Source organism: Stegastes partitus, unplaced genomic scaffold (genome assembly GCF_000690725.1).
Source record: "Stegastes partitus isolate 25-593 unplaced genomic scaffold, Stegastes_partitus-1.0.2 Scaffold115, whole genome shotgun sequence".
Taxonomy (NCBI): domain Eukaryota; kingdom Metazoa; phylum Chordata; class Actinopteri; family Pomacentridae; genus Stegastes; species Stegastes partitus.
In genome coordinates, this window is record NW_007577846.1 from 140,144 (window position 1) to 166,481 (window position 26,338).

The window sequence follows — 26,338 nt, forward strand, 5'->3', positions numbered from 1 at the left end:
GTGATGAAAAACCCTCAAAACAATTACAAAGACTCTCAGAAAGATGCAAAACAACCACGGTGGTGAAAGATAACTACAAAAACAGACACTGAATGACAACAGATGGACAAAAAGTGATGAAAAGCACAAAACAATTACAAAGTCACGCAGAGATGCAAAACGACCACAAAGACAAAGCGACACTGTACGACAGCAATACAGACTGATCACAAAAAGACACGCAGAACAACCACAGAGAGACAAAGCATGAACTACCGCAAAGACACAGAGGCACAAAATGACCAAACAAAGCAGACAAATGTGCAACAGCTGCAAGGCAACAAATGGACTGTTCACATAGAGGCCCAAAGCAGCCACAAAGCCATGATTCCATGTCCAGTTATTCATCATGTGAAGCTCCTTTTACTTGAGCTCAGATGACAGCAGGTCATTGGGTTCAGCACATTTTCATCCATGTGTGAACACTAATCACACATTGGCCTGTTAGAACATGTATTAGCATGTTGAATATTTAATTATATACCGATATTATGTGTATAAGCCAAACGATAAATGCGCCAATGCTGCATTATTAATTATAATCTCATTAACATCAGGACTGGGCCGCCATGCTTCGGCCTCATGTTGTTGAGTTGGATAATCATTTCTGGGCTGCCTTCGTTATGTAATCATAAGCTCACCCTTCTCCGCTCTGATTGGCTCATTCGTGTGGCTGTTATTCTGTGGAACCAATCACAATCAAAGGCCCAGGCGAGTGGGCCAAGAGCCAGCCACTAGGGTTCGCCTGACGTCACAGCCCGTATAAATTCTCCTGTGTGAGGTATGAGGCCTTCAGCTAGAGTCGCCATTTTGTTGTCGTCGAAAACAGGCAGTGAACGGCGACAGGCGGCAGCTGAAATAAACCACCAAACCGGCGTTATTTGTCAGCGACTCCGGACAGAACAGTTAGTTGCATGAGTTCATGGACTGCCTGCTGATCAATGGTTATGGTATCGATAAGGCTCGTGTAGGTTTACCCGGGTCGCTCAGCTCAAAGATGGACGACAGCGCGGCGAGGGAAGACGCCTGCCGGGACTACCAGTCCTCGCTGGAAGACCTGACGTTCAACAGCAAGCCGCACATCAACATGCTGACCATCCTGGCCGAAGAGAACCTCAACTTCGCCAAGGATATCGTCGCAATAATTGAAGCACAAATCAGCAAGGTTTTTATAAATATAGAATACTTTCAATCACAGATGCTTCATGTCGATGTATGTATGTAGTAGGCCCACACGGCCTTTAGCTGCTAGCTGAACATGGCGGCTCCTAAATACGTTACATTTCGTTGTTGTTCTGGTTAGCAACTCTCTCCAGTGGCCTGTCGCTCCATTTTGTTGTGTATTAAAGTGAAACACTCGTTTATCCACTAATATATTTCACAACAAGACATGGTCTCGTAGCCTTTAAGTCTTTGTCGAAACTCCGCCGCAGTTTAGCTTGAACTTGGTGTGGTCTCCGATTCAGCGCAAGTTAAAATCCACCTTAAAATCATATAACTCGCGGTTTGCTTGGTTTAGTTCGTGTTTAATATGAAGTGTAGGTTAATAAACTACCTCAAAGTTCACGTACACTGCAGTGATATGGCGAAAACTTGGCGTTTTAACTAAATAGTTCACTAAATTTGTTTAAACTCATGTTAAGGAAGCTAACTTTAGTCATGTAGGACGGAAATGGCAAATCACAGCATGAGAAGTCAACAAAGAGTTACCACAAAATAAGACAACATAAATACTGCAAACTCCAAATTGAAGTTACACTTCCTCAAACTGCCTGAGCTTTGGACGACACTGCAGTGATATGACGAAAGTACAGTGTGTTAGCTATTTAAGTTCATAAGATTGTTTCAATTTTTAAAGAAGGGCAAACTTTATTTTTATAGCTCACAAATGACAGCGTAGCTTAGTAGAAAACAAGGTTAATTGGAAAATAATGCAATATATGAAAACCAGGCTACAAAATGCATTTTTGGAATATTCAATGTGTGATATATGCAGCAAGTAGTTTGACTTCAGTAAGGCTGTTGTCAACTCAGAATTTAGCTTTTTACCATTAAAAATGATTAAAGCTCTCCTAATCAATCCTCACAATAGTTGCCGATCAAAAGTTGACTGTCAAATAAAACAAAAATGTTCCAGCTCTAGCCTCAAGCCTTGCAATAGATTAAAGATAAAACGAGCCTTTAATAACAAGAAAAGGCAGGTTAAATAACATAAATGTCCTGCGATGATCTATCACCACAAATTCATAATTACAAGGAAATAGCTGTTGACTCACATTAGTTACGAACAGAAATGTGACTCAGTAGTCAAAGTAAACGGTTGTGTAATTGGCACCGGAAGTACAACTGTTGATTATTTAAAATTACTGGTTCAGTTATGTCAGCTCCGGAGCATTTAAAGCCAGAGACGCTGAGTGCTTTTAAATTAGTAAGGGAAAAATATCAAAATCTGCCAACGAAATCGTTACCAAACAACTTCTTCACCAATATGTTTGTAAAGGTGTAATAACATGCCTTAAAATGTTGAAGTTCAACTCTGGTGGGAAACCCTGAAAAACACCTGCTCAAGTTAGGGTACCGATAAATGATTGATGAAAAATCGATTTTTTAAAAATCAGATCTTTAATAACTTATGAGCGGTCAAATCAGGGTTTGTTCATGATTCTGAGTTGACTGTTAGCATTTATATTTCACCACAAACACTTCTTTGTTGAAAAAGACCACACTGGAGGCAACAGTGCTGCACCGAGCCACCTCTCAGCCCTAAATACTGAATATAAATCAGTCAATTAGTTTTGTTTTCATGCTACAATGCAAATAACTCCGTGGTGGGACTGGGTTCCTGGAGTTACTTTTTAGAGTGTACATGCGTCTTCAGTTTACATACAGTGTGTAGCAAATAGAAATAATGTTGGTAATCCTAACTGACCTGAAACAGGAAAAGTTTAGTCTGGTTTATTGTCAGACAGTGAGAGTCTTTTTGTAAACTTCTGGTTTCAGCTGGGCGGCTACACAGCGCTGTTACTGAACCTGTGTTGAAATTTCTCAACTACAACTCTGCCAAAATAAATGCTGCATCCGTTTAATCAGATCACCAACAGGCGGCCTCTTCCATGAATGTGTCACACTTACAGACTTCACAAGTTGCATTTTTATACATGGTGCAGGGCCGTCTAAGGTTCAAGGGGTTAACATTGAGGTTATAGTTTGCTGTGGTGATAAACTGGACTAGAAACACTTGTGATGTTGAGTGTAACATCAGAATCACATTCCAGCTTAATGCGGTGCAGCACAGCCCTCCCACCGGCTACCACCTCAGTCATGAACAAAGCCAATAAAACAATTAAATTAACACCTCTTGCCTTTAAAGGGGGAAGATTTTTTTTTATCCTGGATTGTATGGATGTATCTGATAAAAGTGCAGTTGAGTGTAATTCATGAGCCTCATCCTCTTTTGTTTGGTAGATTAATAGTAGAACCACTGAGTTGTTTATTGTGGTGGTGAATCCCCTGTCAGGTTGGTATACATTTCATCAAAAGACGGTTTTAACAGGAAAATAAAGCACAAATGAACTCTTTAAACACAGACATCATTGAACTGCCTGCAGGGTTTGAGTTTCACCAGGTCTGCTAACTTGAGCAGGTGTTTTTCAGGGTTTCCCACCAGAGTTGAACTTCAACATTTTAAGGCATGTTATTACACCTTTACAAACATGTTGGTGAAGAAGTTGTTTGGTCATGATTTAGTTGGCAGATTTGTGAAAAATCTCATAAAATGCCTTTACTAAATAGAGATATTTACAAATAACACCACAAATGTGCCAAACAAGTTCATATTTTAGGGTTAGTAATTTATTACACAGATCTACCTGACCAGTTTAAACATTGAAGTTATGGCCCTGCGATACTGTTAGGGTGGATTTTGACTTTTCGTAGCCACTGGAAGTAATTTGGCCTTTCGTCATTGTATTCATGCAGTATAATCTCCTCAAATCTGCTGATTGGGGTGGGACCACATCAATGTTTTTAAATGGCTACCAGTCGAACCTATTGTTCATAAATATTGTTGGGTAGTCATTGTTCAAACCAGGAGATGGGCCCTCTTTAACGCCCCCTCCGCCCTCTTTAGAAATGCATTTCAGTCAGCAGGTTGCCTCAGTTACCTCTGTGGTCAGTGTTTGCATTTTCTCGCATGGCGACACGAAGCCTGATCGCACCAGAAAACAAAGTTTCTCTGCTTTTAATTCACTAGTGAATCTTGAATTACTGAAATGTTATTGAATGGTTAAAATGTTTATAATAAAAATTGTGAAATGTGCTTTTTGTCATTTTTTATTTCCCAGTGTAATTTATTGGTATGACTCTGGTTTACATTTCCTGACGCACTGAGTCTGACTCGGCTTGTTCGGACTGGTTGTGTTTACTCAGCTCATGCTGCACAGTTTAGAAACAGACTTCTGCTTCAATGTGTAGAGTTTAAAAGCAGCTTCTTAAATCAAATGCCTACAAATCATTTGTCCCAAAGGGTTTACAGTTTTTTAACAACTGCAAGAAGAAAAAGCTTTGAAGGGGTAAAACTTTAAAGTGCATACAGCTCACTGGGTGTGGAGTTAAACTTGCTGATGTGTCATCTGGGTAAAGTACAAAGAGTGGTTTAAGGAAGAGCCCTCTTTGGAGGTAACAAGAATGTGGAGGACTGGACTGAGATCCCTTTTTTTCTGAGCCCTCAGTGCATCTTGGACATATTTTTCTGCCCTCACTTTGAGGAAGGATCATAATCTTCTTTGCAGGCACTGAACAGACTGTGAAAGATTTTGTTTTGGGGTTGATCACAGCTGTGGTCAAACCTTGAAGAGTTTTTTTATATTTTTTTATTTTGAAGCCAAAATGAAGAAACAACACACAGACTCTGGACAGCACTTTTGACACTTTTTCCCCCCCTCCAGGCTTGTTTTTCCCCACTTTTTAATTTGAATTTTTCACACAGCCAGTGTTTTGATGGGGAGGGTTTTCCTCCCCTGTTAAAATTGTGATTGAGCATTTGTTCTGAAATGTTGCTTTAACCCCTGTTGTTTTCTAAACTTGTTGAGTTCTCTATTGCTCCAGGCCCCAGCTACCGAGAAGCTTCCAGTTTTGTACTTAGTGGATTCCATAGTGAAGAATGTTGGAGGAGAGTACCTTGCAGTGTTTGCTAAAAACCTAATCACTTCATTTATATGTGTCTTTGAAAAGGTACAGTTCTCTTTGCTGCCGTTAAGCATTGTTAAAAATTAAGCACTAAGAATCTTAGCAGCCCACTTCACTTCCCTCCTGTTTGTTGTGTTGCTTGCTTTTTATGTGTAGTCACCTGCACTCTGCTCCTGTGTACTTAATGCCATAATGTAGTCCTGTTAATAAAAGTGTGGGGTGGAGGGTTAATGTCATGCTTCTAGATTTTTACATCTTAATTTTTTAACCCCAGAAAGTATTTTAAAGCTAAAGCAAACGCAGTACTAACACGTGCATTAGCCTTTGCTGTGATGTTACTGAAGTTGGTTTTTTGTTGGTAGCTGTGGACCAAGTCCTGTCCTCTGTTTGTAGGTGGACGAAAACACTAGAAAGAGTCTGTTCAAGCTACGATCAACGTGGGACGACGTGTTTCCTCTGAAGAAACTGTATGCACTGGACGCCCGGGTCAACTCTGTGGACCCGGCGTGGCCCATCAAACCGCTGCCACCCACCGTCAACGCCAGCATTCACGTCAACCCCAAGTTTTTAAAACAGGTGTGTATGTGCTGCAGACACCACACCCGACGGTCCGAGCTAGGTTCTTAAGTTACAGGCAGTCAGATTTTGAGACCTCGAGCACCTCTCAAATACAAAATCAAACAAATGTAAGGTAGTTTATGTTCGTTCCACACTGTATTTTCTATTTCACATGCTTTTATTAAACTGGATGTTGACATTTTCGGGTAAACTCTGTAAATGTCAAACACAAAGTAGTTTCTGGGTGTTTTTTAGTTCTAACAATTTGCTCACTTGTACTCATTTTTCACTGCAATATCAAGTCCTGCAACTGTGTGACCCAGTTAATGATGATAATAACTCAGTAGGTTAAATCATTTTTAGAAAGCATTTGCCTTTCTTTGATTATTTTTTCCTACTAAAATTCGAAGAAAAAACTAGAATAAACATGTACAACATTTTTCCAAGTGCGCACAGGTGTTACGAGTACTGGTAGAAATATCAGTTTTAAGCTGAGATTTCGCTCCGTTTTCTGACAGGAAAACACGTTTCAGATGAGTTAAACGACTGTCAAAGTTTTTAAAAAAATGTCTATTTTTACATTTCCTGGCTCTGATGATTCTTGTAATTTTTGGTGACCCGTTGTGTGCATTAAAGACGTGTTTAAATCCTGCAGGGTGAGTTCTGGGTTTTAGAGAGCTAAAATAAGAGTAAAACAATTCAGTCATTGATGTGAAGCTTTTTTTAATGTGTAAAACAACCTTTAGAAGAAGATTAACTTTTTTTTAAAACTTCAATTTAACACAAATGGCTACATTCTCAATTAAGGTGGCATCTAATTAAAATGCTCAAATATGCTTTTTCATGAAGGAGGAACCAAATTTGTGCACTTTAGCACTGCAACAGTTTGTGCTTAAAAATGCAGCACACTTAGGAACCCATAACAGTTAGTGAGTTATTAATAAGATATACAGCTGATTAATTTACTAACCATTTACTCATTCCAGTGTCTGAAAACAAGAAGATTTTCTACTTTTAATTTCCATTTCATAAAGTTAAAAAAATTACTTCTGACAAACACTATTTCAAGGCGTCGCCTTGAATTCAGAAAGTGTGATGTCATTTATTTTTGTTTTTGCAGTTTATTGCATTGGATGGACTCAGCCATTTGTACCATTGTTGGCTGTTAGCCACCATTAGCATCCTTATTTTGGTACATCATCGTCACAGCTATTAATCCAAATAGCATTCTGATGAATATGTGTCTCTAAGGCTGTCTCTTACCGCCAGTGTTTTAAAACTATGATTGTGTAAAGTCTGAATCTACTATTGGCTCTGAACTCCAGCTGTCAGACAAATGCCCTGCAGCTAAAAGTAGAAACTATCTGGAAATGGAAGAAGAAATCAGCAGAAGCTCTTGAAAGAGAAAAATGGAGGATGTAGGTTCACTTAGTCTAACTTTTTCTTTGTCTCCTCCTCCTCCCTCGTCTCCAGTCTGAGGAGGCGTCCTCGCCGCAGCCGGCCCCGGCCCCGGCCCAGCCGCCCCCTGCAGCACCGGCCCCCCAACCGCCACCAGCAGCGCCGGCCCCCGCTGTCAGCCAATCGAGCCTGACCCGGGAGCAGCTGATCCGGCAGCAGCTGCTGGCCAAGCAGAAGCAACTGCTGGAGCTTCAGCAGAAGAAGATTGAGCTGGAGCTGGAGCAGACCAAAGCACAGCTGGTAGGACGAAGATCTGATTTTCATTCCTTGATGCTAATTATTATCATCAATACACATGTTTTATCCTGGTAAGAAGGAGTTGCCACATGTTCATCAGCTTCAGGCTCTAATCTGGCCATCTGCTGTCAATGAGGAGATTTTTTCTGGTTCAAAGTCATTGTGTGGCTTCAAAAATCACCTGAAGTTCAGTTTCTTAAAAAAAATTTAAATTAAAACAAACCATGTAATAATTTTAGGTGAAAAAGTCACAGACATAGTCAAAAATATAAATCACCCTTTATTAACAGTTGTTCACTCTTTGTACAGGCTGGTGGATTTGTGCTACCAACCACGACTGCAGTCACGACTCCGACAGCATCCAGCATGGCGTCGAAGCCCGTCATCCAAACTGCTCCGACGGTCCGACCCTGGATCCCTCCTCAGACTCCGGCTGACACCAAACCGTCCACCAGAGACCCCCGTCTGAACCGCTCTGGCCCCCCAGCTGCCTCCCAACCCAAAGAACAGCCGACTAAAAAAGAGAGCACCGGGAGCTCTCACACTTCCACACTTGAGAAACGACTGCTGGAGAAGTCCGTCCGGCCGGACAAGGCCCGGACCCCGAGGAAGGACGTGTCGGAGGAGAAGCCCAAGTCCAAATCTCCGTCTCCAATGGCTAAAAGTGTGCAGGGCAAAAGCAAACAGGTGGAGGCTGAGATTCAGAAGTCGACTGACGGCACAAAGAAAGATCCTCGGCTGAGAAAACGGACACAGGATAAGAGCGGAGACACCAAAGACGACGAGCTGAAGGAGAAGAAGAGATGCAGCGACAAGAAGGAGCGAGACGAGGCAGCTCGCGGAGCAGAGCCTCAGCGCTTCGGCAAGGGGAAGCTGGCGAACGGCTCAGTGACCAAACACGACCGCGACGATGCAGCCGAGAGGGTCGGAGGCAACGCCAGAACACACGCCAGGAAACGCACCCGCTCGCGGTCCAGGTCGCGCTCGCCCACCTCCTCCCCAAAGAGGAAGGACAGGCGGTCGCCCAAAAGCAGAGCCAGGAGCAGCTCCCTGTCCCCATCGCCATCACACAAACCCGGCAAACCCAGGAGGGTCCGCGCTGACGAACTGCAGCATGGAAAGCCCGGCCGAGAGGACCGGCTCGCACCCAAAAAGAACCAATCGGACAGCAGGAGGTCGAAGAGGCCAGGGGACGACCGGCACTCCGAGTCCAGAGACTCCCATTCCCCTCGCAGCCACGACGGAGGAAGCAAGGAGTCGAAGGAGGCGACTCACCGCTGGAGGAGCGGCTGGGAGGAAAACAAACAGTGAGTCCAACATTTCTGTGCAAACACCTGAAACTAGACCTCAGTATCAAAGCTCAGGCCGTCAGTCCTCACAGACTGCTGTCAGATAAAGTCCTGTTTGTTCTCGGCTCAGTTTCAACTGCACTTCAACACCCTGATTCTCTCTTTTTGACTTAGGTTGACCTTATTTTACACAAAATAGAAATAATCATTAGTTACGTGTAGTGATGTCTCCATCCTGAAGTGATCGGTATCGAAACCTTTCGCTAAGACATTTGTCTGATTCTTTGTTTACATCTGTTGATGTGAGATGGCAAGTAGGATCAATGTCAGAGTTTATCCCAGCTTAATTTCACACTGGTGAACAATCAAGAGTGCAGTAGTTTGTAAGCATGGTTTTAAATTGACCTACATGTTGTGTTAAGTTTTAGTGCTGTTGAAAATATGTCATGTGTATGCAGCACAAGAACAAAACAGTTTTCCCAAATTGCAAAGTTGTATCCCGGCAAGAGTTCGAGTATTAGCCAGTCGCTTGAGTTTATCTCTGTTACATCAGTCAGTTTGGATGTTTTTGTGACTTCTGTCTGCTTTTGACCAGCACTCTTAAATCTACTTTACATTGACTGTCGCAGTGTGGCTTGAAAACAGCAGCACATTCTCACATCTGAGAGCCTGAAGTGCCAGTTCAACAGTGAGCAGGTCGTCTCTGTGATTCTGCATGCAGCAGTAAAAAAAGAAGTAAATTTGTGTCTCTGCTCCAGTATGAAGCTTTCTGAAGACTCTCACCAGAAGCCTGGACCTCAGAGACACAAACCGTACAGCACTCCGACTCGGCCCACCACCCCCAGAACCCCGAAGCATCGCCTCAGCGTGGACGCCAACCTGCAGATACCCGAAGCCCTGAACTCTGCCTCCAAGAAGGACCTGCTGAGGAGGGTACGTTACAAACACCGCTCACAAAGTTACACATATATAGAAAGATAATGAACAACAGCTGTTGTTTCCAGCCCCCACTGTTGTCACACTGAATGACAAAATGTACAACTACACAAACCAGTTGCATTTTAACATAACAATGTTGATGAAGCAGAGAGGAAATCCGTTATTTTGAACATGAGTATTACTGTAACTTCATCGCTTCATCATACGAAGCCAAAGTTGTGATATTAGTTTCGCTTTCCAGCCCTAGCACTGCATTAGCCGCCGTGTCTGGAGCTACCTCTAGCTTCTGCACCTGAACTCTGATCATCAGGTGTGTCTGAGTTGGACCTCTCTCTCTCTCTACATTTATTTATTTTTACTTTTTTATCATAATTGACTACAGATTATTTAATCTTTGGAACAAAACAACATTGTTTCTCACGCCAGACAGGGAGAGAAGAAAAAGTTCTACTTTTAACCACAATATCTAACACATTAGCTGCCCACGACAGCTGGACTCCAGATCAGCCTGATGGTCATCACACACTTGCATAAATGCAGCCACATGAATTTAACTGATGCAGTCCTGAGACCTGACATCAAACTGCATGTCGGCACTAAACAGTTAAGGCTCCTTTAATATTCATCTAACAGCAGCTGTCTTTGCATGTCCCTCTGCAGGCCAGCAAGAGTTTGGAGAGCGGCGAGATCTCCCAGGAGGACTTCCTGAACATGGCCCACCAAATCAAGCACTTCTTCCAGTATCAGGAGGAGAAGCAGCAGCGCTCGGAGGGCTGGGACGACGCCGCCAACTTCCCCTTAAAGAAGCAGCCGCTGCTGGGAATGCCTCCGTCCGCTCAGCCCCGCCCCCACGAAGCCATGGATGCCGCCGAGCTGTCGTACTATGAGCACAAGTCCAAGCTGAGGAAGACGCAGGTCAACCACCGTCCTGCCGGAGAGGAGTGGGAGGGCGAGGACAGTCCGGAGGAGGGCGAGGATGGAGCGCCGGGTGAAAAGACGGGCGGCAGCCGAAGCGCCGGACATCCATCGTCGCATAAATACAGCCGGGCATCACGGGACCGGCCAGGTGAGCAGAGTGCTGTCCTGTCTTGTCGTAATAAGAGTGTCTTTGAGGTTTCAGAGGACAGAGGGGTGAAACATAAAGCAGGGTTGACATAGCAAGGCTTTCTTTGTTAGCTGCCGCGACAAAACCTAAAACCCCAGTCAGAGATAATGAGAATCAAGACGACAGTTATCGACTTTCTTCTTCAGACGCTGTGTGCTCTCACTAAAAACACAGCATTTAACACATCATTTGACTCTTCTTCCTCACAAATGTACCGATTGTGTGCCGATTCGTTTGGTCAGAGGGTGTTATAATGGAAAGCTATGAGGAATATGAAGATTTATTACAGTAACAAGCAACACTGAAACTGCAAATGGTGCAAGATAAGAACGCTGGTAGAAAACTGTTCGTGTTGTCTGTTAATATATTTTTTTCCCCACTCAGCGACTCTGAATGCGGCCGCATATTTCTGACATGACAGCTGCACATTAGAGCTGTTAAACTTTAAATGTTGTTGAAGAAGGGAGTTTAGGTTTTGTGAAGGATATGTAAAAAATCACTTTAGCTTTTTGCCAAATCAAAGTTGAATTAATTAATTGGTTGAATATTGTCTCTAATAATAGAACAGAATAATTTTTTATAAATAAATACCAATAGTCGTTTTAACGTGTTCGTGACTCTTCCAGGTGAGAGGAGAAGCAAAGAGCGCGAGCAGCAGCGACCTTCACTCGCCCCCATGATCGAGGAGTACAACCACGGCAAAGAGTTCCCCACGCTGAAGTCACTGCCAGGCCTTCGCTTCAGGAGGAGAGTCGACCCCAGAGAGTCGAGTGAGTCCACAGCTCCTCATGTGTTCATCGTGATGTGTTGCCGGCTCACACTGAAGGAAAATGTTGTTGTCTTTATCCACAGAGAGGTCAGAGTTCAGGTTTTGGAGCTGCAGGGAGTCAGTGTGTCGGTCAGAGATACGTCAAAAGGGTTAGACGCTTTTAAAAAGATCCCAGATCACACTTAACCACAATTTAACCACAACAGTAGAAGCAGTCACTGCTCCTCACAGGTAGCCTCTCAGAGGATCATGGGAGTTGTAGTCAGTAACTAGTTAGAGAATTTAGGACAGAAGTTCTTTTTAACCCTCTGAACTCCAAAACAGTTTTGCATTTTTTTTGTTTAGCTTAGATTTAGTTAATATTCCCAACACCATAAGACATAGATGAGACACAGATGAGTCGTTTGTACATTTTTGAAAAATCTGATAATTCTTTGTTTGCAATTTCTGGCTGATGAATGGTGTCAGTTTGGTGAATATTAGTATTTTTAAAGGCCTTTCAAACCTGCTGGCTGGTTTTGGGATTTAGAGGGTTAAAGTGGCTTCTCTGTGTTGTCATTCTTAAATGAGGTTCACTGAGTTGAAGCTCGTGTTATTTCTTGTGAAACACGTAAAATGGAGTAACACAGATGTGAAGTTTGAGGAATATTGACAGAACATCTGTTTCCAGGTGAGAGGGAGTGGACCTCGCCGCTCACAGAGCGCCAGCACTACGAGGAACGCGAGGAGCAGAAGAGCGGCTACGATGCTCCGCGGAGGTACGCCGACTCCAGACACCCCGACTCCAGACACCCCGACCCCCGGAGGCCAGAGGGCCCCCCTCCGTCCGGCACCGTGGTTCTCAGGAACTGTCCGAGCCCAGCTGGTCTGGACTCTGCTGCCCCCCGCTTTGAGCGTGAGCGCCTGTCACCGCTCCACCAGAAAGAGTCTGCAGACATGAGCCCGGTTCCTCGCTTCGAGAGTCCCACCAGCGAGCATTCGGATGACGGGCCGCTAAATCTAGACGCCCCCCCTTCCCACCTGCCCATTCCTCCCAAATCCATCCTGAAGGCACCATCCCGTGTCGGCCCGCTGCCTGGTGTCCGGCAGCACGCTGACTCCCCGGGACACACCCCTCCGCACGAAGCAGGACACCCCCCCTCTCGGTACAACGGGCCCGGACACCCCTCCAGGCCGCACCCCCCAGGGTGGTACGAAGGCGGTGGCCCCGGCCGCTACGATGACACACAGTTTGATGGACCTCACCACCAGGGCCCCGGTAGGTTCGATGGCGGGGGTCCGCCTCATCACAACATGCCAGAGAGGGTGGATGGCCCCGGGCAATGTGAGGGCCCCCACATGGCTCACGGTCCAATGAGAGGTGGAGATGGCATGGGACGATTTGATGGCCCCCCTCAGGGGCCGGGCAGGTTTGTTGGCCCCGTTGGCCAGCAGGCGCCTGTGAGGTATGAGGGCCAAGGGCCCGGGCCGGGCCACTTAGAGGGCCCGATGCAGCGCTTCGACGCGCCGCGGGGCTTTAACAACATGGGCCCCGGACCAGGTTCTGGGCCAATGGGCTTCCAGCAGCAGCGTCCAATGCGCTTCGAGGGTCCGATGAGGTTTGAAGGCCCCGGTCGCTTCGAGGGGCCCGGCCAGCCGGGGCCCAGGTATGATATGCCCCACCAAGGTGGGCCTCCACGCTTCGAGTACCCCGCTGGCCAGCAGGGGCACCCCAGGTTTGGCCCCCAACACAACCTGCAGCCCCCCATGAGACCGATGGCTCCACCCATCTACGAGAACCCCATAGCCCCCCAGCAGAACTTTCCGATGGCCCCCCAGCGTTTCCCGGAGCCCATGAACCCTCAGTTCCCTGCGGGGCCGATGGCTTTCCCAGCGCAGCCAAACATGCAGCCAGCGGGAAACTTCAACATTCAGCCGGCGCCACCCTTCAGCCAGCCGGCCCCCGGCCCCTTCTACAACCCTGCAGCCCCTGCCGTCGGCATGCAGCAGCCGGTGAGCAACTCACCAGACACAACACACTTATCAGTCTAGTTATTAGGATCAATATTTAACCGTTGGAGCCATTTTTTACTGTTACTGCTGCCTCAGCCCTTAATATACAAGTAAATGTAATAATTCTGACTATATGACACAAGCACTAAATGATATCAACTTTTTAAGAACAGCATTGGTTAATTGGATGTGTGTCCTGCAGTGATTTCACACATTAGGTTTAAATCCAAGAAGTAAAAAAAAAAAAAAAAAAAAAAAAAAAAGCAGAACAGCATTATCGTTTTTAACAGATTGTCTAGTTTCTACAACAAACAGCTTTGGGCAAAACATTATTATTTTTAACATTTGCACCTCAGGTCAAAAATAATTCCCTTTAAAAAGTCACAGAGGAACTCAAACTATTAGCATTTTAATCAAATCCGTCCTCCATACATTGTTGTTGCACTACAGACGACTGTCTTGAGACGTTATTTAAAATCACGTCTGTGTCGGCCAGTCTTCACCGACATACACCGTGCAGTTTTCTTACAGCTACATAATAAAACCACCTGGTTTTTATCAGGATGTTATTTGTGCATCTTATGAAGCTCCTGTTAAATGTTTCTTTTTTCTCTTTCAGGTGAATTTATTGGCAAACATGAACCAGCCGTTCTTGCCTCAGACCTCAGTGCCTTTCGGACAGCAGAGTAAGTGTGTGATTTTACTGCAGCTTCTGTGGACATCAGCGTACATTCACTGAGCACAAAGTTTAGACATGAATCTGTTTGTGTGGAGTCGCATTTGGCTCCGTTTATCTGCAGGTCCTCCAAAGTCTCAGTTGATTTCCATTTCCTGACATTGAACCAGTTGTTTGTGTCGCTGCAGCTCCGCAGGTCGCCCCTCCAGAGAACCACTTTGGTCAGGTTGACGTCAATGACCTGCTGTCCAAACTCATCTCCACCGGCATCATCAAACCCTCACAGCCCGAAGCCGCGCCGACCTCCAGCAACGGTCAGTCTGCTGAGAGCCTCCCTGTTTGTTTTGGGTGTGGTGAATCTGTTTTCCGACCAACACACTCTCTAAATTATTCCAACACCAAATAATTGTAACGCAAATAATGAAAGGAAAAGTGGAGTCAAAGATCTTTGGTCCATTTGTAGATTTATGTTAACCGAGCTCGACTGAGGAGAGCATCAAGTTAAATATGATTCTTTATCCTCCACAAAGTCTGATTCTTACCTGATTGTGCCACCACCTTGTCTGTGAGCATCTTTCTTTGGTGGTCTGAACATTTAGGCCGACAGATTGGATCTAACGAGCACAAAGGTTCACAGAACGTCTTCATCAAAGCTTCTTTTCACACACTGACCATCTGTTTCTCTGTTTAATGACTCCTTATGGACATGTAGCATCAGAACAGTTAATTAGTTTAGTTTTCACTCCTAAATAATGACATCGTTATATTTTAGTTTCTATGATTGTGTGTTTTAGCTCGTATCTAAATAATAAATGTTACTGCATTAGTTAAATTGGCCTTTTCTTGGACATGCACTTGATTAGGGATCAATTATGTTTTGTTTCGTTTTTAGGATATTAATTATTGTTAATCGAGAAAGACAAATAACCAATATGTGTGAAGTTATCTATTAACAGCATGTGATAGCAGGACACCTGTAATTCATAACTGGACTTCTTCATTAGTGAACTTTACTCTAACTGATCCTGTACAACAGACATTATGTTTGAGTGTCACATGTTCTCTTGTTTACTGTGAGATCAGTAAGTTTGTCTGCTGCTGTTCTGTCTGCTGTTGTTCTGTTACCCTCTAAGGTCCAGATCTTAAAGCATTCGTTACTGTTGATAATCTGTGGCTGCCTCCTAATTTAGCCGTTAGCCGTTAGCGTAGCCTTAATGACAGCAGATCTGTGATGATGCTCCCTACACCTGATGATAGCTTCCAACGTGTGTTTCATGTTTTTAAAAATGCTTTTATTTTTTCAGAATCTCCCACAGTGGTTCCAGCACCTCCGTTGGTGGAGGAGGAGGAAGAGGAGGAGCAGGAGGAGGAGGAGGAAGACCTCCCAGACCTCACCAGCTTCAGCATTGACGACATGAAACAGTGAGTGCAGCCAATCAGCTTCACCTGAAATCAGTTCAGAAAATGAATCAGAAAGCAGCATCTGACCCGTTGAAGGTTTTACAGCCTCCAACCTTTTGAAGTTCGTGTGTTTTCCCAGATAAAAATGTTCTCAGTTGAGCTTTAGAGGTCGGGTTTGTTTCGTCGTAGCTGCTTCCTGCTGTCTGATCCTTCGGTGTTGTGACCATTCTGTCTGCCGTGACATTTCCTCCCTCTCAGGCGCTACGAGAGCGTGGTGACCAAGCTGTACTCAGGGAACCAGTGCTGCCTGTGCAGCATGCGCTTCACCGCCGCTCAGACCGACATGTACGCCGACCACCTGGACTGGCACTTCAGGCAGAACCACGCCGGCAAAGTGGCCAGCAAGAAGGTCACGCACCGCCGCTGGTACTACAGCCTCACGGTGAGAACACACACTCATCTCCTCTCGCTGCAGAACTCACCTCAAACCACCTTTTAAGCTTTACATTAGCAGTCAGACTGAATGAACCACAGGAAAACTGTCACATCACCTCAGACTCCTACATGTGCTGCGTAAATATGTTTGTGTATTTGGTCCTGATTTGCTGCAAAGTTTGTTTCTCACTGCTGGTGCTGCGGCTCATGGAACGCAGAGAAAAGAGATGGAGAGAATATTCAATCAACAGCATTACTTTCACTTTGATTCGGCCGAAAGTGAAGTGATTTCTGTTTGTTATGGAACCGTGTCGGACCTAAATGTTAGTTATCGTGTTTAAATGAAGTTTAACGGCTCTCGTTTCATTTGCAGGAACAGTTTGGCTTTTTACCACACGTTTTTTCAAATTCTTAGTTTTTCTATGAGTCAACTTTTTTATTGTATCTACGTGTTCCTCTGGACTGAAGTAGACGTCACACGATTGGTTCATTTGTACAGAATAAGAATCAAATTACACATCAGACGCCCTCTTTAATGTGAGTCTAACAAAGGAAAACCTGGTGAACAAAGAAACTTGATAACTTGTTGAGTCAGACTGGAGTTGTAGGTTTTGTTAATCCAGCAAACAAAAAATAAAGACGGGACGTGTTCGGACTTGTTTCGCAGCTCCGCCTACCGATCTGATTGATCAATCCTGCGTCTGTGTTTGTTTCCGTCAGGACTGGATCGAGTTCGAGGAGATCGCCGACCTGGAGGAGCGAGCCAAGAGTCAGTTCTTCGAGAAGGAGAACGAAGAGGAGGTGCAGAAGAATCAGGCGGCCGCCAAGGAGAAGGAGTTCCAGAGCGTCAGAGCCACCAAGGACCAAGTGGGAGAGGTGAGTTACAGATAGTCAATCAGCTAATCAATAGCAGCATCACAGGCCCGCTCCACCACCACCACCGTACAGATTAACACAACACTCATCGTTCCATTTCAGGCTGATGAGGGTTTTATTATTTTTCGTCGATGCCTGATGCCTCAACATTGATTTACTGTGATTTAATGAGTTCTGTTTGACTGTTAAAGAGAAACATAAAACAGGAAAACACGGTTTAACCTGTTAAAGTGAAACAATGGTGTCGCTAACGTCAGGGTTTTAGTCTTATTCTGGGCATTTAATAAACTGCACTGGACCAGTAAATGAAACCAAAAACAGCAGCAGGTCTGGACAGAAACTCGCTCCCAATAACAAAAGCAACGAGTAGAAAAACTGTTTACGATTGTTCTTGTCTTTATTTAGATATTTAAATATTCACGGACACGACCAGTTATTTTTAAAATAGTTTGTCATGTCCTGTAAATATTCAATATGTGCAGTCTGTCTAATTGTATATCTAAATAAAAACAATATATACAATATTTTATTTAAATCAAAATGAATATACGACATTGTATCTGAATTTTATTTTCAAAAACACACATCAGCAACAGTTTTAAAGGTGGTTGTTTGTGTGTTTTTGTTTGTTTTTCTTCTCTTCGTTTGTTTGCTGTGGAATGAAAATAACCACCGTGATGTGTTTGCAGTCATGTGAGATCTGCCAGGAGGCGTTCGAGACGTACTGGGTGGAGGAGGAGGAGGACTGGTTCCTGAAGAACGCCATCAGGGTCGACGACAAGGTGATGACGCTGAGCCCCCCCCTCCCCCTCACATGTTTACAACTTCCCTAAGAAATAAACATGTAAACAAGTGTTTGTTTTCTCTCCCCAGAACTTCCATCCCTCCTGCTTCGAAGACTATAAAAACGTAAGTACAACAGATATCCTCCCTCGACTTTCTTCGTCCGTCTCTTTGTCGTATTGACAGTTTGTGAAGCGCCATCGGTTTGACCGGCTGTCGTTTGTCTCCTCAGACGTCGTCGTATCTCGACGTCACGCCGTCGCCCAACAAGCTGCTGGCTGATCACCCGCTGGGCGCCTTCGTGAAGACCGAAAAAGAAGAAGAGCAACAGGAGGAGGAAGGCGCTTCGTGTGCTGTCGCCGCTGCCGCCGCCGCCGCCGCTGCCGCCGCCGCCGCCGCTGCCGCCACCTCAGTGAAACAGGAAGTGGAGAACGTCGAGCTTCCCGACGTGAAGGAGGAGGAGGAGGAGCAGGAGAAGGTTTTAACGAACCAGTCCGAGGAGCAGGCGTGAGCTCCGGTCACATCAACGGCTTTTTTAGCTGCAGAGCTCGAATCCTCTGCAACTCAACTTGAATACATTTTTGTATTTGGATCGTACGCGGCCATTTCAGGTCTGCTGTTTCTGTGAATCAAAGTGTTTGGTTTGGTCAAAGCTGTACATGATTTAATTTATAAATTAAAGTATTTTTTGTATCTCCTGTGTAACGGTGATTGAATCGAACAGCCGCTGCGTGCTGCCTGTTACCGTCTGTACATAGTTGCAGTGATTGATGATTGATCGGTTGGTTTATTGATGGGCAGTCGCAGGTGTTGAAGGTAAGCATCATCTGAAGTCTCGAGGATTCGACTCCGCCGAGGACCCCGTCGTCTTTTCTTTGTTTTTCTTTGATTTTGAATCAATAAAAGAGTCTGAAACGTGTTTGTGTGATTTGACGCTTATTGATCTCAGTTTTACTGTCATTTAGGTTTCACAACTAAAAATAAAGCTGCAGTCAAATGAAACGACCTGTTGTGTGTTTTTATTGTTTGATACTGGACTCGTTCTGCATCGTTCTGGGGCTTCTGTGGTCATTTTGCGTCGTCTGACGTCACTGTCCTTTTCAACTCAACTAGTTGAGGTGGACGTCTGGCCTCCCTGAGCCTGGTTCTGCTGGACATCTCTCCTGTTAAAATGGAGTCCATTCTCTTGAACATTGCAAAAAGAATAATAAAATACTGTAAAATAAATAGGAAATAAAGACTACACTTACTCATAGGGGATCAAAGAAATCCTTGGATTTGTTGGGTTTTCATGTATATTTTTGTTGGTTCAAAACTTCAGCTCATCAGGTTAATCTTCATTATTAATCATACTGTGAGGTCTCAGCATTAATATTCATATATGTTAAGTTTTATTACCCGATAAAAGGTGAATTATTAAAATGTACAAATGAAAATATAAATTTTTGATGTCAAAGCTTAAAAATAGGTCCATCAACATGCTTGTGTAGCTTGTACAAGATGTTTCTGGAACATATCTGATATATTTTTCCTCCTTTGTGTTATTTTTTTAAACTTGCACGTCTCTCGTTATAACTCATTCCTCTTCCGCCTCTTTGGCATCAACTTAAATGTGTTTATTTGAAACGGAAACATTCAAACAAAAATGAATGTTCCTGGATTGACCTAAACATAAGTTTTCACTCCTGGTCCCTTTGTATTTAGATGTTTATAAACCACACAGATGTTTTAGTTTCATTCTTTTGATTTAAAGACTCAGATTATCTGCCGTCAGTCATTGAGCTGTTTACCAGTCGGTTTGTTGGGCTTCAGAACAGAAACAACACGAATCTAACCTCAGTTTTGAAAAAAACTTTATTAAAAACAATTTCAAAAACTTTATAGTACAACTTTAAAAAAAAAAAAATCTGATCCAAAACATTGTTTTTAAAGGGTCACTTCACTGAAATCAAAGATTTTCACACATTTAATATGTGGATCAAAAAAGCAAATCCTTGAGTGTTACCAAGTTCAGTATAGTCAGCTGACACTTCAGAGATATGACAAAATTCAAGAACTTTTACTGTTTACATAGCTTTTTGTTTGTTTGTTTGTTTTTACATTTGTTGCACTGGCCCTTTAATCAAATACTACTTCTACCACAACTAAAATTGGATAGGGTTGAGGGATTAAATGTTCTTCAAAAGTGTACTTAAATCTAGAACTTAAGTATTTCGTGGCAGTGCTTCTGTTTCTGCCTCCGTTTTTCTCCTTAAAGAGCCCTTCTTCTACTATATCTTGCTGATAGTAGGTCGGTGCTTGGATTCCTACACTGCCATGCTTGTACTTTTACTGCAAAGTCAGTGTTTTATGTAACTGGAACTACTTGTTGTTGTAGTTCGAGGTGTCTGACGTGGATCTTCACCTCCACAGCCGGTAGACTCCCAGAGCGATGGCGAGGCAGGAGAAGACGGTCGCTGAGAGGAAACACCGAGTTAAACACAACTTGGCGGGAAGCTTCATTCACAACAGCTACACGTTTTGGACATTTTGTCTACGAGAAGCTAACAAAAACACATCCAATAACTTCCTGTTTTTCATGACGAACACAAAGAACCGCGACTTGGTTTACCTGCGAGGTAACGAATCGTCTCCAACTTGAGCGACTCCAGCACCGTTTTGAGCGACGCCACCTGCAGGTCGATCTTCCTGTTGACCTCCATGTTGTCGCTTTCAAGGTCGGCTTTCTGTGCACAAGACACATTACATCATCCACGGCAGCCAATCACATCACATGCTGCTTAAAGTCAAAGTAAACCAGCTGTGGATGTCTGGTCCTGCAGTTTAGTTTCATAAAGTACTGCAGTGATGCAGAGATAGATATTTGATTGATCCTTTGCAGGAAATTACTTCCACAAAGTAATAAAACGTACTGAAGACTAAGTGCAAGGTAATAAATATTTTGCAATATATAAAGTATACAGTGTAGAGAAAAATACTCTGTTCTTAAAACAGAATACTGCACAAAAACAAACCATCATAAACTAACGAAAACACAGAAAAACTACAGATTTACACGAAGCTGCTCATAACAGGCTCCATCGACGCCATCTTGAGATCTTTGCAGTAGCAGTACTATCACATAGAAGTATTCTGAGGCTGCGTTACCTTGTGATGGAACTCTGAAGTGGCCTCCATCAGCTTCTTCTCCTGTTCAGTAAACTGAGAGAGAAGCACAAAATGAGCTGCAGCATCACGAAGCCGATGTTCAGTCGACGTGATGTCATTTAATGCAACAACTATCACTGGATCCCTGTGATAACGGAGGAACCTTGAAACCAGAGAGGTTCTTGGGCAGCTTCTGCACATACTGGTTTCTAACTGGATTCCTGGAGGTAAACTTAGACGCCCTGAATCTGAACCTTCGTGTTTCATGTGTGCGTTCAGATCCAACCGAGTTCTGATTCTCAGAAAGACTGCATTTATCCTGCTATGATTTTAAAGGTTCTTAATCTCCTGATGCATTTATTTCTTGTGCAAATCATCTGCTGCATGTCTGAGCTATTTACACTCACTGGTCACTTTATTAGCTCCACCTCGCTAGCACCCGGTTGGACCCCTTTAGCCTTCAGAACCGCCTTAGTTCTTCGTGGCGTTGATTCAACAAGCTGCTGGAAACATTTCTTAGAGATTTTGGTCCATATTGACATGAAAGCATCACGCAGTTTGTCAGCTCCACATACATGATGCTCATCTCCCATCTCACCGCATCCCAAAGCTGCTCTGTTGGAGATCTGGTGGCTGTGGAGGCCGTCGGAGTTCTGCTGGAAGTAGCATCAGAAGATGGTCCACTGTGGCCATAAAGGGACGGACGTGTTCAGCAGCAACACTCAGGGAGGCCGTGGAGTTTAAACGATGCTCAGTTGGTACTAAAGAGGCCAAAGTGTGCCGAGAAAACATCCTCCACACCGTCACACCAGCAGCAGCCTGAACCGTTGATACGAGGCAGCATGGACCCATGTTTTCATGCTGTTTCATTCTGACCATCTGAATGTCTCGTCAGACCAGGCAGCGCTTCTCCAATCTTCTGTTGTCAGAAGTGCCACCTGGTTGGTCTTCTGCTGCTGTATCTGCTTCAAGATTGGACGTGTTGCGTGTTCAGAGACGGTCTTCTGCATAGTTTGGTTGGTTACTTGAGTTACTGTTGGCTTTCTATCATCTGAAACCAGTCGTTCTCCTCTGACCTCATGTTTTCACTCACTGGATATTTTCTCTTTTTCTGTAAAATCTAGAGACGTTTGTGTGAGAAACTAGACAAACAGTTCCTGAATCAGACCAGCCTGAGCCACTTGAATCACCTTTTCTTCCTCATTCTGATGCTCGGTTTGAACTTCAGCAGGTCGTCTTCACCACGTCTACCTGCCTGAATGCACTGAGTTGCTGCCATGTGATTGGCTGATTAGATGTTTAATGAGCACTTAAACCTAATGAAGTGGCCGGTGAGTGTAAACGTAATTACAAATAGTTTGTTTGGTTACTTCCGATGTTCAGACGACAGGTTTAGGACCAGCACCAGAGAGAATGTGTTTTCTACGGAGGCAGCAGGAGTCATGATTCCTTGTTCTTTGCATGCATCGGATGAATAAACGAACGAAAAACACAGATTTTGTTGGAAGATGTTTTGCCGTCGTTCACTCCATGTACAGTGACGTGTTCACTTACTAATGAACTCTGAGCAGTTTCTGGGTGTGTTTATTTGCTCCTGTCACATTTTTACTCACCGTGGGCTCATTCTTCTCTGCAACATAAAGTCCTGCACCTCGATGGAAACAGAATAACTCTGAAATATCTTCTGTGCAGTGCGAGAATCATATATAAGTTGAATTTCTTTGAGAAGCTCAGCACAGGTATCCAAAAAAGTGGGACAAAAAAATGTGAGTTTAAAGATATTTTACTACTTTGATGTCTCCTCTCTGCTCTCTTTAAACGATGCCTGCAGGATTTTTCACAGCTGAGTCAGTTTGTTTTTTTGGTTTTTTTTATTGCAAACTTTTAAAAATATGACAAATTTTTGAATGACATGATTTTGATAAAAATGTCATGATTTTAAGCTGAGATTCGGTTGTTTTTCAGATGAAGCTTCACGTCACAGATGAGCACTTCACTGACTGTCGGAGAGTTGGAACTCGGTTGATTCTGTTGGTGGAATTTGGTGATTATTTGGAAACGACGACATGCCTTTAAAACCTGCTGGCGGGTTTCGGAGTTCCGAGGGTTAAATAGTGACGCGTTCACTTCCTGATTAAAAACATGCTGCGACTCACCATGTCGGAGATCCTGCTTCTCTCCAGGTTGGTGTCCAGTTTGGCTTCTGCTCGGACTTTCTCGCTCTCCTCCTGAACAAAAACATCCACAAACGTTCAGGGTGTTTCTCAAAACCGAACCGAAGACAAACAAAAGAAGCAACGATGTGGTTTCAAAACAAACGTCCCTCTCTCACCTTCAGTCTGTTTTGCAGCTGCTCCAGCTCTCGCTTCATTTTCTGCAGGAACACAAACGTTTTTAAGCAGCATTTAGCTGATATATGAGCTTATTAATTCTGCAGCAACAATCTCTCTAGACCTCTCTACACTTCTATATTATTACTGTCTCTATTATCACAATCAATGTAGTTTGGAAAAACATGAATATTGTAACTTATCGTTATTATCTGACAATATGTGAAAATCTAAAGTGTGATATATTGTTCACAGCAGACAAATGTAAGTAATGAACTGTGGAGACTTCCTAATATCTATTAGTTTGAATTTTTACCAATAAGAATAAGTGCAATATTCCCCTCTTCAGCAGCTCTTACAATTACTGGACTTTTCAGTTTAATTCCTAAATACGTTCTGTTTTTACCGAATGGTTTGGTCATATAGTCAAAGAACATTTTACGACTAAAACATGCCAATTTTATTCTATTTCTCTGGCTGTTCACATTCTTTTCAGATTTATACATGAAATATCCATCCATCTAACCCTAACCAACGCTGCACGGGGAGAACATGGAAACTCCACGCAGAAAGATCCCGGGTGTCCTCACCGGGACACGAACCGGTGACCTTCTAGCTGCGAGGCTACCAACTGCGCCACCTTGCAGCCCTACGTGAAATATGAAAGGAGATATTTAAAATCCCCTCTGAAAAACCTCTGACTCTCAAACGAAGCAAGAATTTTAAAAGCTGGCTTTATCCAAAGTTCCCTACTTACATATTCAAACATACAATTTCAGATAACTTGTAATACATAAATTAATTGTCTCTATATCTACTTTCAGTTGGGGAAGTTTTATGTTGATATTTGTTAGTTTAAATTTTCACACTATTTTCCTGTCGTGTTTTGCCTTTAAGTGCATTTTTAAGCGTTAAAAGCATGAGTCACAGTTGTGCATGATATTGAATAAGAACAGAGAAAACTGTTTGGGACAAGCCTTAAAAAAAATTCTCATTCAGTTTTTAATCATTTTGCAGAAAAGGGATCATATAGTTTGCATATAACGTGAACATAAGTGGACCAAGAATTGAACCTTGTGGAACACCTCTACTTATCTGGTGATCTCATCCTATAACGAGTTGTTCTGGTAAAATATTCTGATCCACAGAACTAAATGCATCAGATAGATGTATAAGAAGTGCAGCAGGGTGTTTGTGGGTGTCCAGGACATTAACAATATCTTTAAGGAGATGTAATACAGCTGTTTATTGTGCTGTGAACCCTGACCGTGTTCTCAGATCGCAGGTTGGCGAACTCGCTCTTCTCCAGAATCACCATGTCCTTCCTGACTGAGTCCAGATGAGCCATGATCTGCTGCACCGCGATCTCCTGAAGAAAAACCCTCAGAGGTCAGGAAATCCCTTTGTAGCTAAACAATGGCTCATATACAAACAAATTATATGTGTAACATTCACCTCCAAATGACAACCGAAGTTTTCCTTTTTACAGTTTGTAAACAAAACTTCTTTCATAAATGTTGTGCAACATGGACATAAGGCTTCTCTAAAACTATGTGACTTTGTGCCATCCAATGATAACAATAATGCTAACTGACCAAGCTAAGCTAAACATCTCCAGCTCAACATGCTGCCAGGTGGTCCTACCTGGTGGGATTTGGTCACCATGTCTTTATAAACGATGTCCATGTTTGCTGTGGTCAGAGTGACCAGAGCAGAGACGATCAGCTCCGCCTGCCGCTTCTCAAAACCTGCACACAAACATTTTAAACCATTTTAACACTGAATAGCAGAGAGGAAAATAGAGAGAAAGCAGCTGCAGAAGCTGCCTGAGAATCTGTCGGTTTAAAGTTTCTTCATTATCACAGCGATCCATTCATGGTTGTCTTTAAAAAGAGGAAACGCTGCAAACAGGAGCTGCTCACAGACAACCAGTTTGACTGAACAGATACAGGACAAATATGATGCTCTAAAGGGATGTCAGCAAGTAGCTCTGTTATCACAATGCTGAACTGTCTGTAAGCAGCTCCGGTTTGCAGTGTGTCATGGGTGTACAACCAGTCATCACAGAATCACTGTGATTTTAAAGGGAACCTAAAAACAGACAGATTCTCAGGCAGCTTCTGAACTGAGTTTTTGAGGAGCTTTGGTTTCATTTCCCACCGCTGCTCTCCAGCTCCGTCACCATGGCGTGGGAGTCGAAGGTGAGTTTACGCTGCTCCAGAGGCGTCAGTTCAACTTTCCTCAGGTCGAATGTCGCTGACGGCGCTCCCACATGGAAACCTGTCACACAGACACACAAAAACACACATTTTCATCTGCTCTGACGGTTTCATAAAGACTGGTAACGCAATCAAACAACAGAGACACACAAAACACAAATGACCACAAAAATACTAAATTAAAATAAGGAAACTCAAATCAACGGTAAAGTGACACTAAAAATGACAACATGATCACAACATGATGCCAAAAGACAAAAAAATAAAACAGCTAAAAAGAGACGTTCACTGACCACAAAGAGACACAAAACAACCACAAAGAGAAATAAAAGACAACAAAGTGACACAAAACAACCAGAAAGAGACACAACACAACAACAAAGAGACACAAAACAATAACAAAAAGACACAAAAGACAACAAAGTGACATAAAATAACCACAAAGAGACACAAAACAGCAACAAAAAAACACAAAAGACAACAAAGTGACACCAAACTACCAGAAACAGACACAAAACAACCACAAAGAGACACACAACAGACACTCGGAGATGTAAAGTGAATATTTAAAGTTGCTTGTTTGTTATTGATCACACTGAGGAACCAGCCGGCTCCCGTTTGTCCTTCATTACTTGAGTAAATCTACTCAGTTACTCTCCGAGGCCGGTCCGGCTGCTCGGTGTCCCAGCATGCTTTGCGGCAACTTGTTCAAAAAAACTCACCTTTCCACGTAACGAGCCTCCGCAGGTCACAGCGCCGCAGCAGCGCGTTCATCCCGGACACGGCGGTCAGCTACACCGGAGAACCACCGACACACACCGACACACACACACTGACTGTCTGTTCGCACTGTCAGATCACACACCGACACACACAAATACACACTGTCAGATCACGC

At 43.6% G+C, this 26,338-nt stretch overlaps 2 protein-coding genes across 2 annotated transcripts; one reads left to right on the forward strand and one right to left on the reverse strand.

Moving 5' to 3' along the window:
- Positions 1-826: 826 nt before the first annotated feature.
- Positions 827-18,663, forward strand: pcf11 (PCF11 cleavage and polyadenylation factor subunit). The gene is made up of 17 exons (XM_008278074.1): positions 827-1,204; positions 5,146-5,271; positions 5,620-5,802; positions 7,258-7,482; positions 7,789-8,786; positions 9,527-9,701; positions 10,368-10,773; positions 11,439-11,582; positions 12,252-13,573; positions 14,193-14,259; positions 14,438-14,563; positions 15,554-15,671; positions 15,909-16,092; positions 16,806-16,961; positions 17,651-17,743; positions 17,835-17,870; positions 17,977-18,663. Exons 1-17 carry the CDS (start codon positions 962-964, stop codon positions 18,253-18,255), a joined length of 4,881 nt encoding a protein of 1,626 aa, XP_008276296.1. The 5' UTR covers positions 827-961; the 3' UTR covers positions 18,256-18,663.
- A 962-nt stretch (positions 18,664-19,625) lies between these two features.
- ccdc90b (coiled-coil domain containing 90B) lies at positions 19,626-26,321 on the reverse strand. The gene is made up of 9 exons (XM_008278075.1): positions 26,163-26,321; positions 25,382-25,501; positions 24,866-24,969; positions 24,489-24,590; positions 23,224-23,265; positions 23,048-23,119; positions 20,892-20,945; positions 20,356-20,470; positions 19,626-20,200 (listed from the first exon to the last, which is right to left on the reverse strand). Exons 1-9 carry the CDS (start codon positions 26,212-26,214, stop codon positions 20,145-20,147), a joined length of 717 nt encoding a protein of 238 aa, XP_008276297.1. The 5' UTR covers positions 26,215-26,321; the 3' UTR covers positions 19,626-20,144.
- Positions 26,322-26,338: the final 17 nt, after the last annotated feature.

What these genes read in the sequence shown, in the direction of transcription:
- pcf11 (XM_008278074.1), top strand. Translation starts at nt 962, where the DNA reads ATGGACTGCCTGCTGATCAATGGTTATGGTATCGATAAGGCTCGTGTA. An exon ending in AGCAGACCAAAGCACAGCTG is followed by an intron (nt 7,483 to 7,788) that starts GTAGGACGAAGA and finishes CTCTTTGTACAG; the next exon opens with GCTGGTGGATTTGTGCTACC. An exon ending in CGCGCCGACCTCCAGCAACG is followed by an intron (nt 14,564 to 15,553) that starts GTCAGTCTGCTG and finishes TTATTTTTTCAG; the next exon opens with AATCTCCCACAGTGGTTCCA.
- ccdc90b (XM_008278075.1), bottom strand. Translation starts at nt 26,214, where the DNA reads ATGAACGCGCTGCTGCGGCGCTGTGACCTGCGGAGGCTCGTTACGTGG. An exon ending in ACCTGCGATCTGAGAACACG is followed by an intron (nt 23,266 to 24,488) that starts GTCAGGGTTCAC and finishes GTGTTCCTGCAG; the next exon opens with AAAATGAAGCGAGAGCTGGA. An exon ending in CTTCAGAGTTCCATCACAAG is followed by an intron (nt 20,471 to 20,891) that starts GTAACGCAGCCT and finishes TCTTGTGCACAG; the next exon opens with AAAGCCGACCTTGAAAGCGA.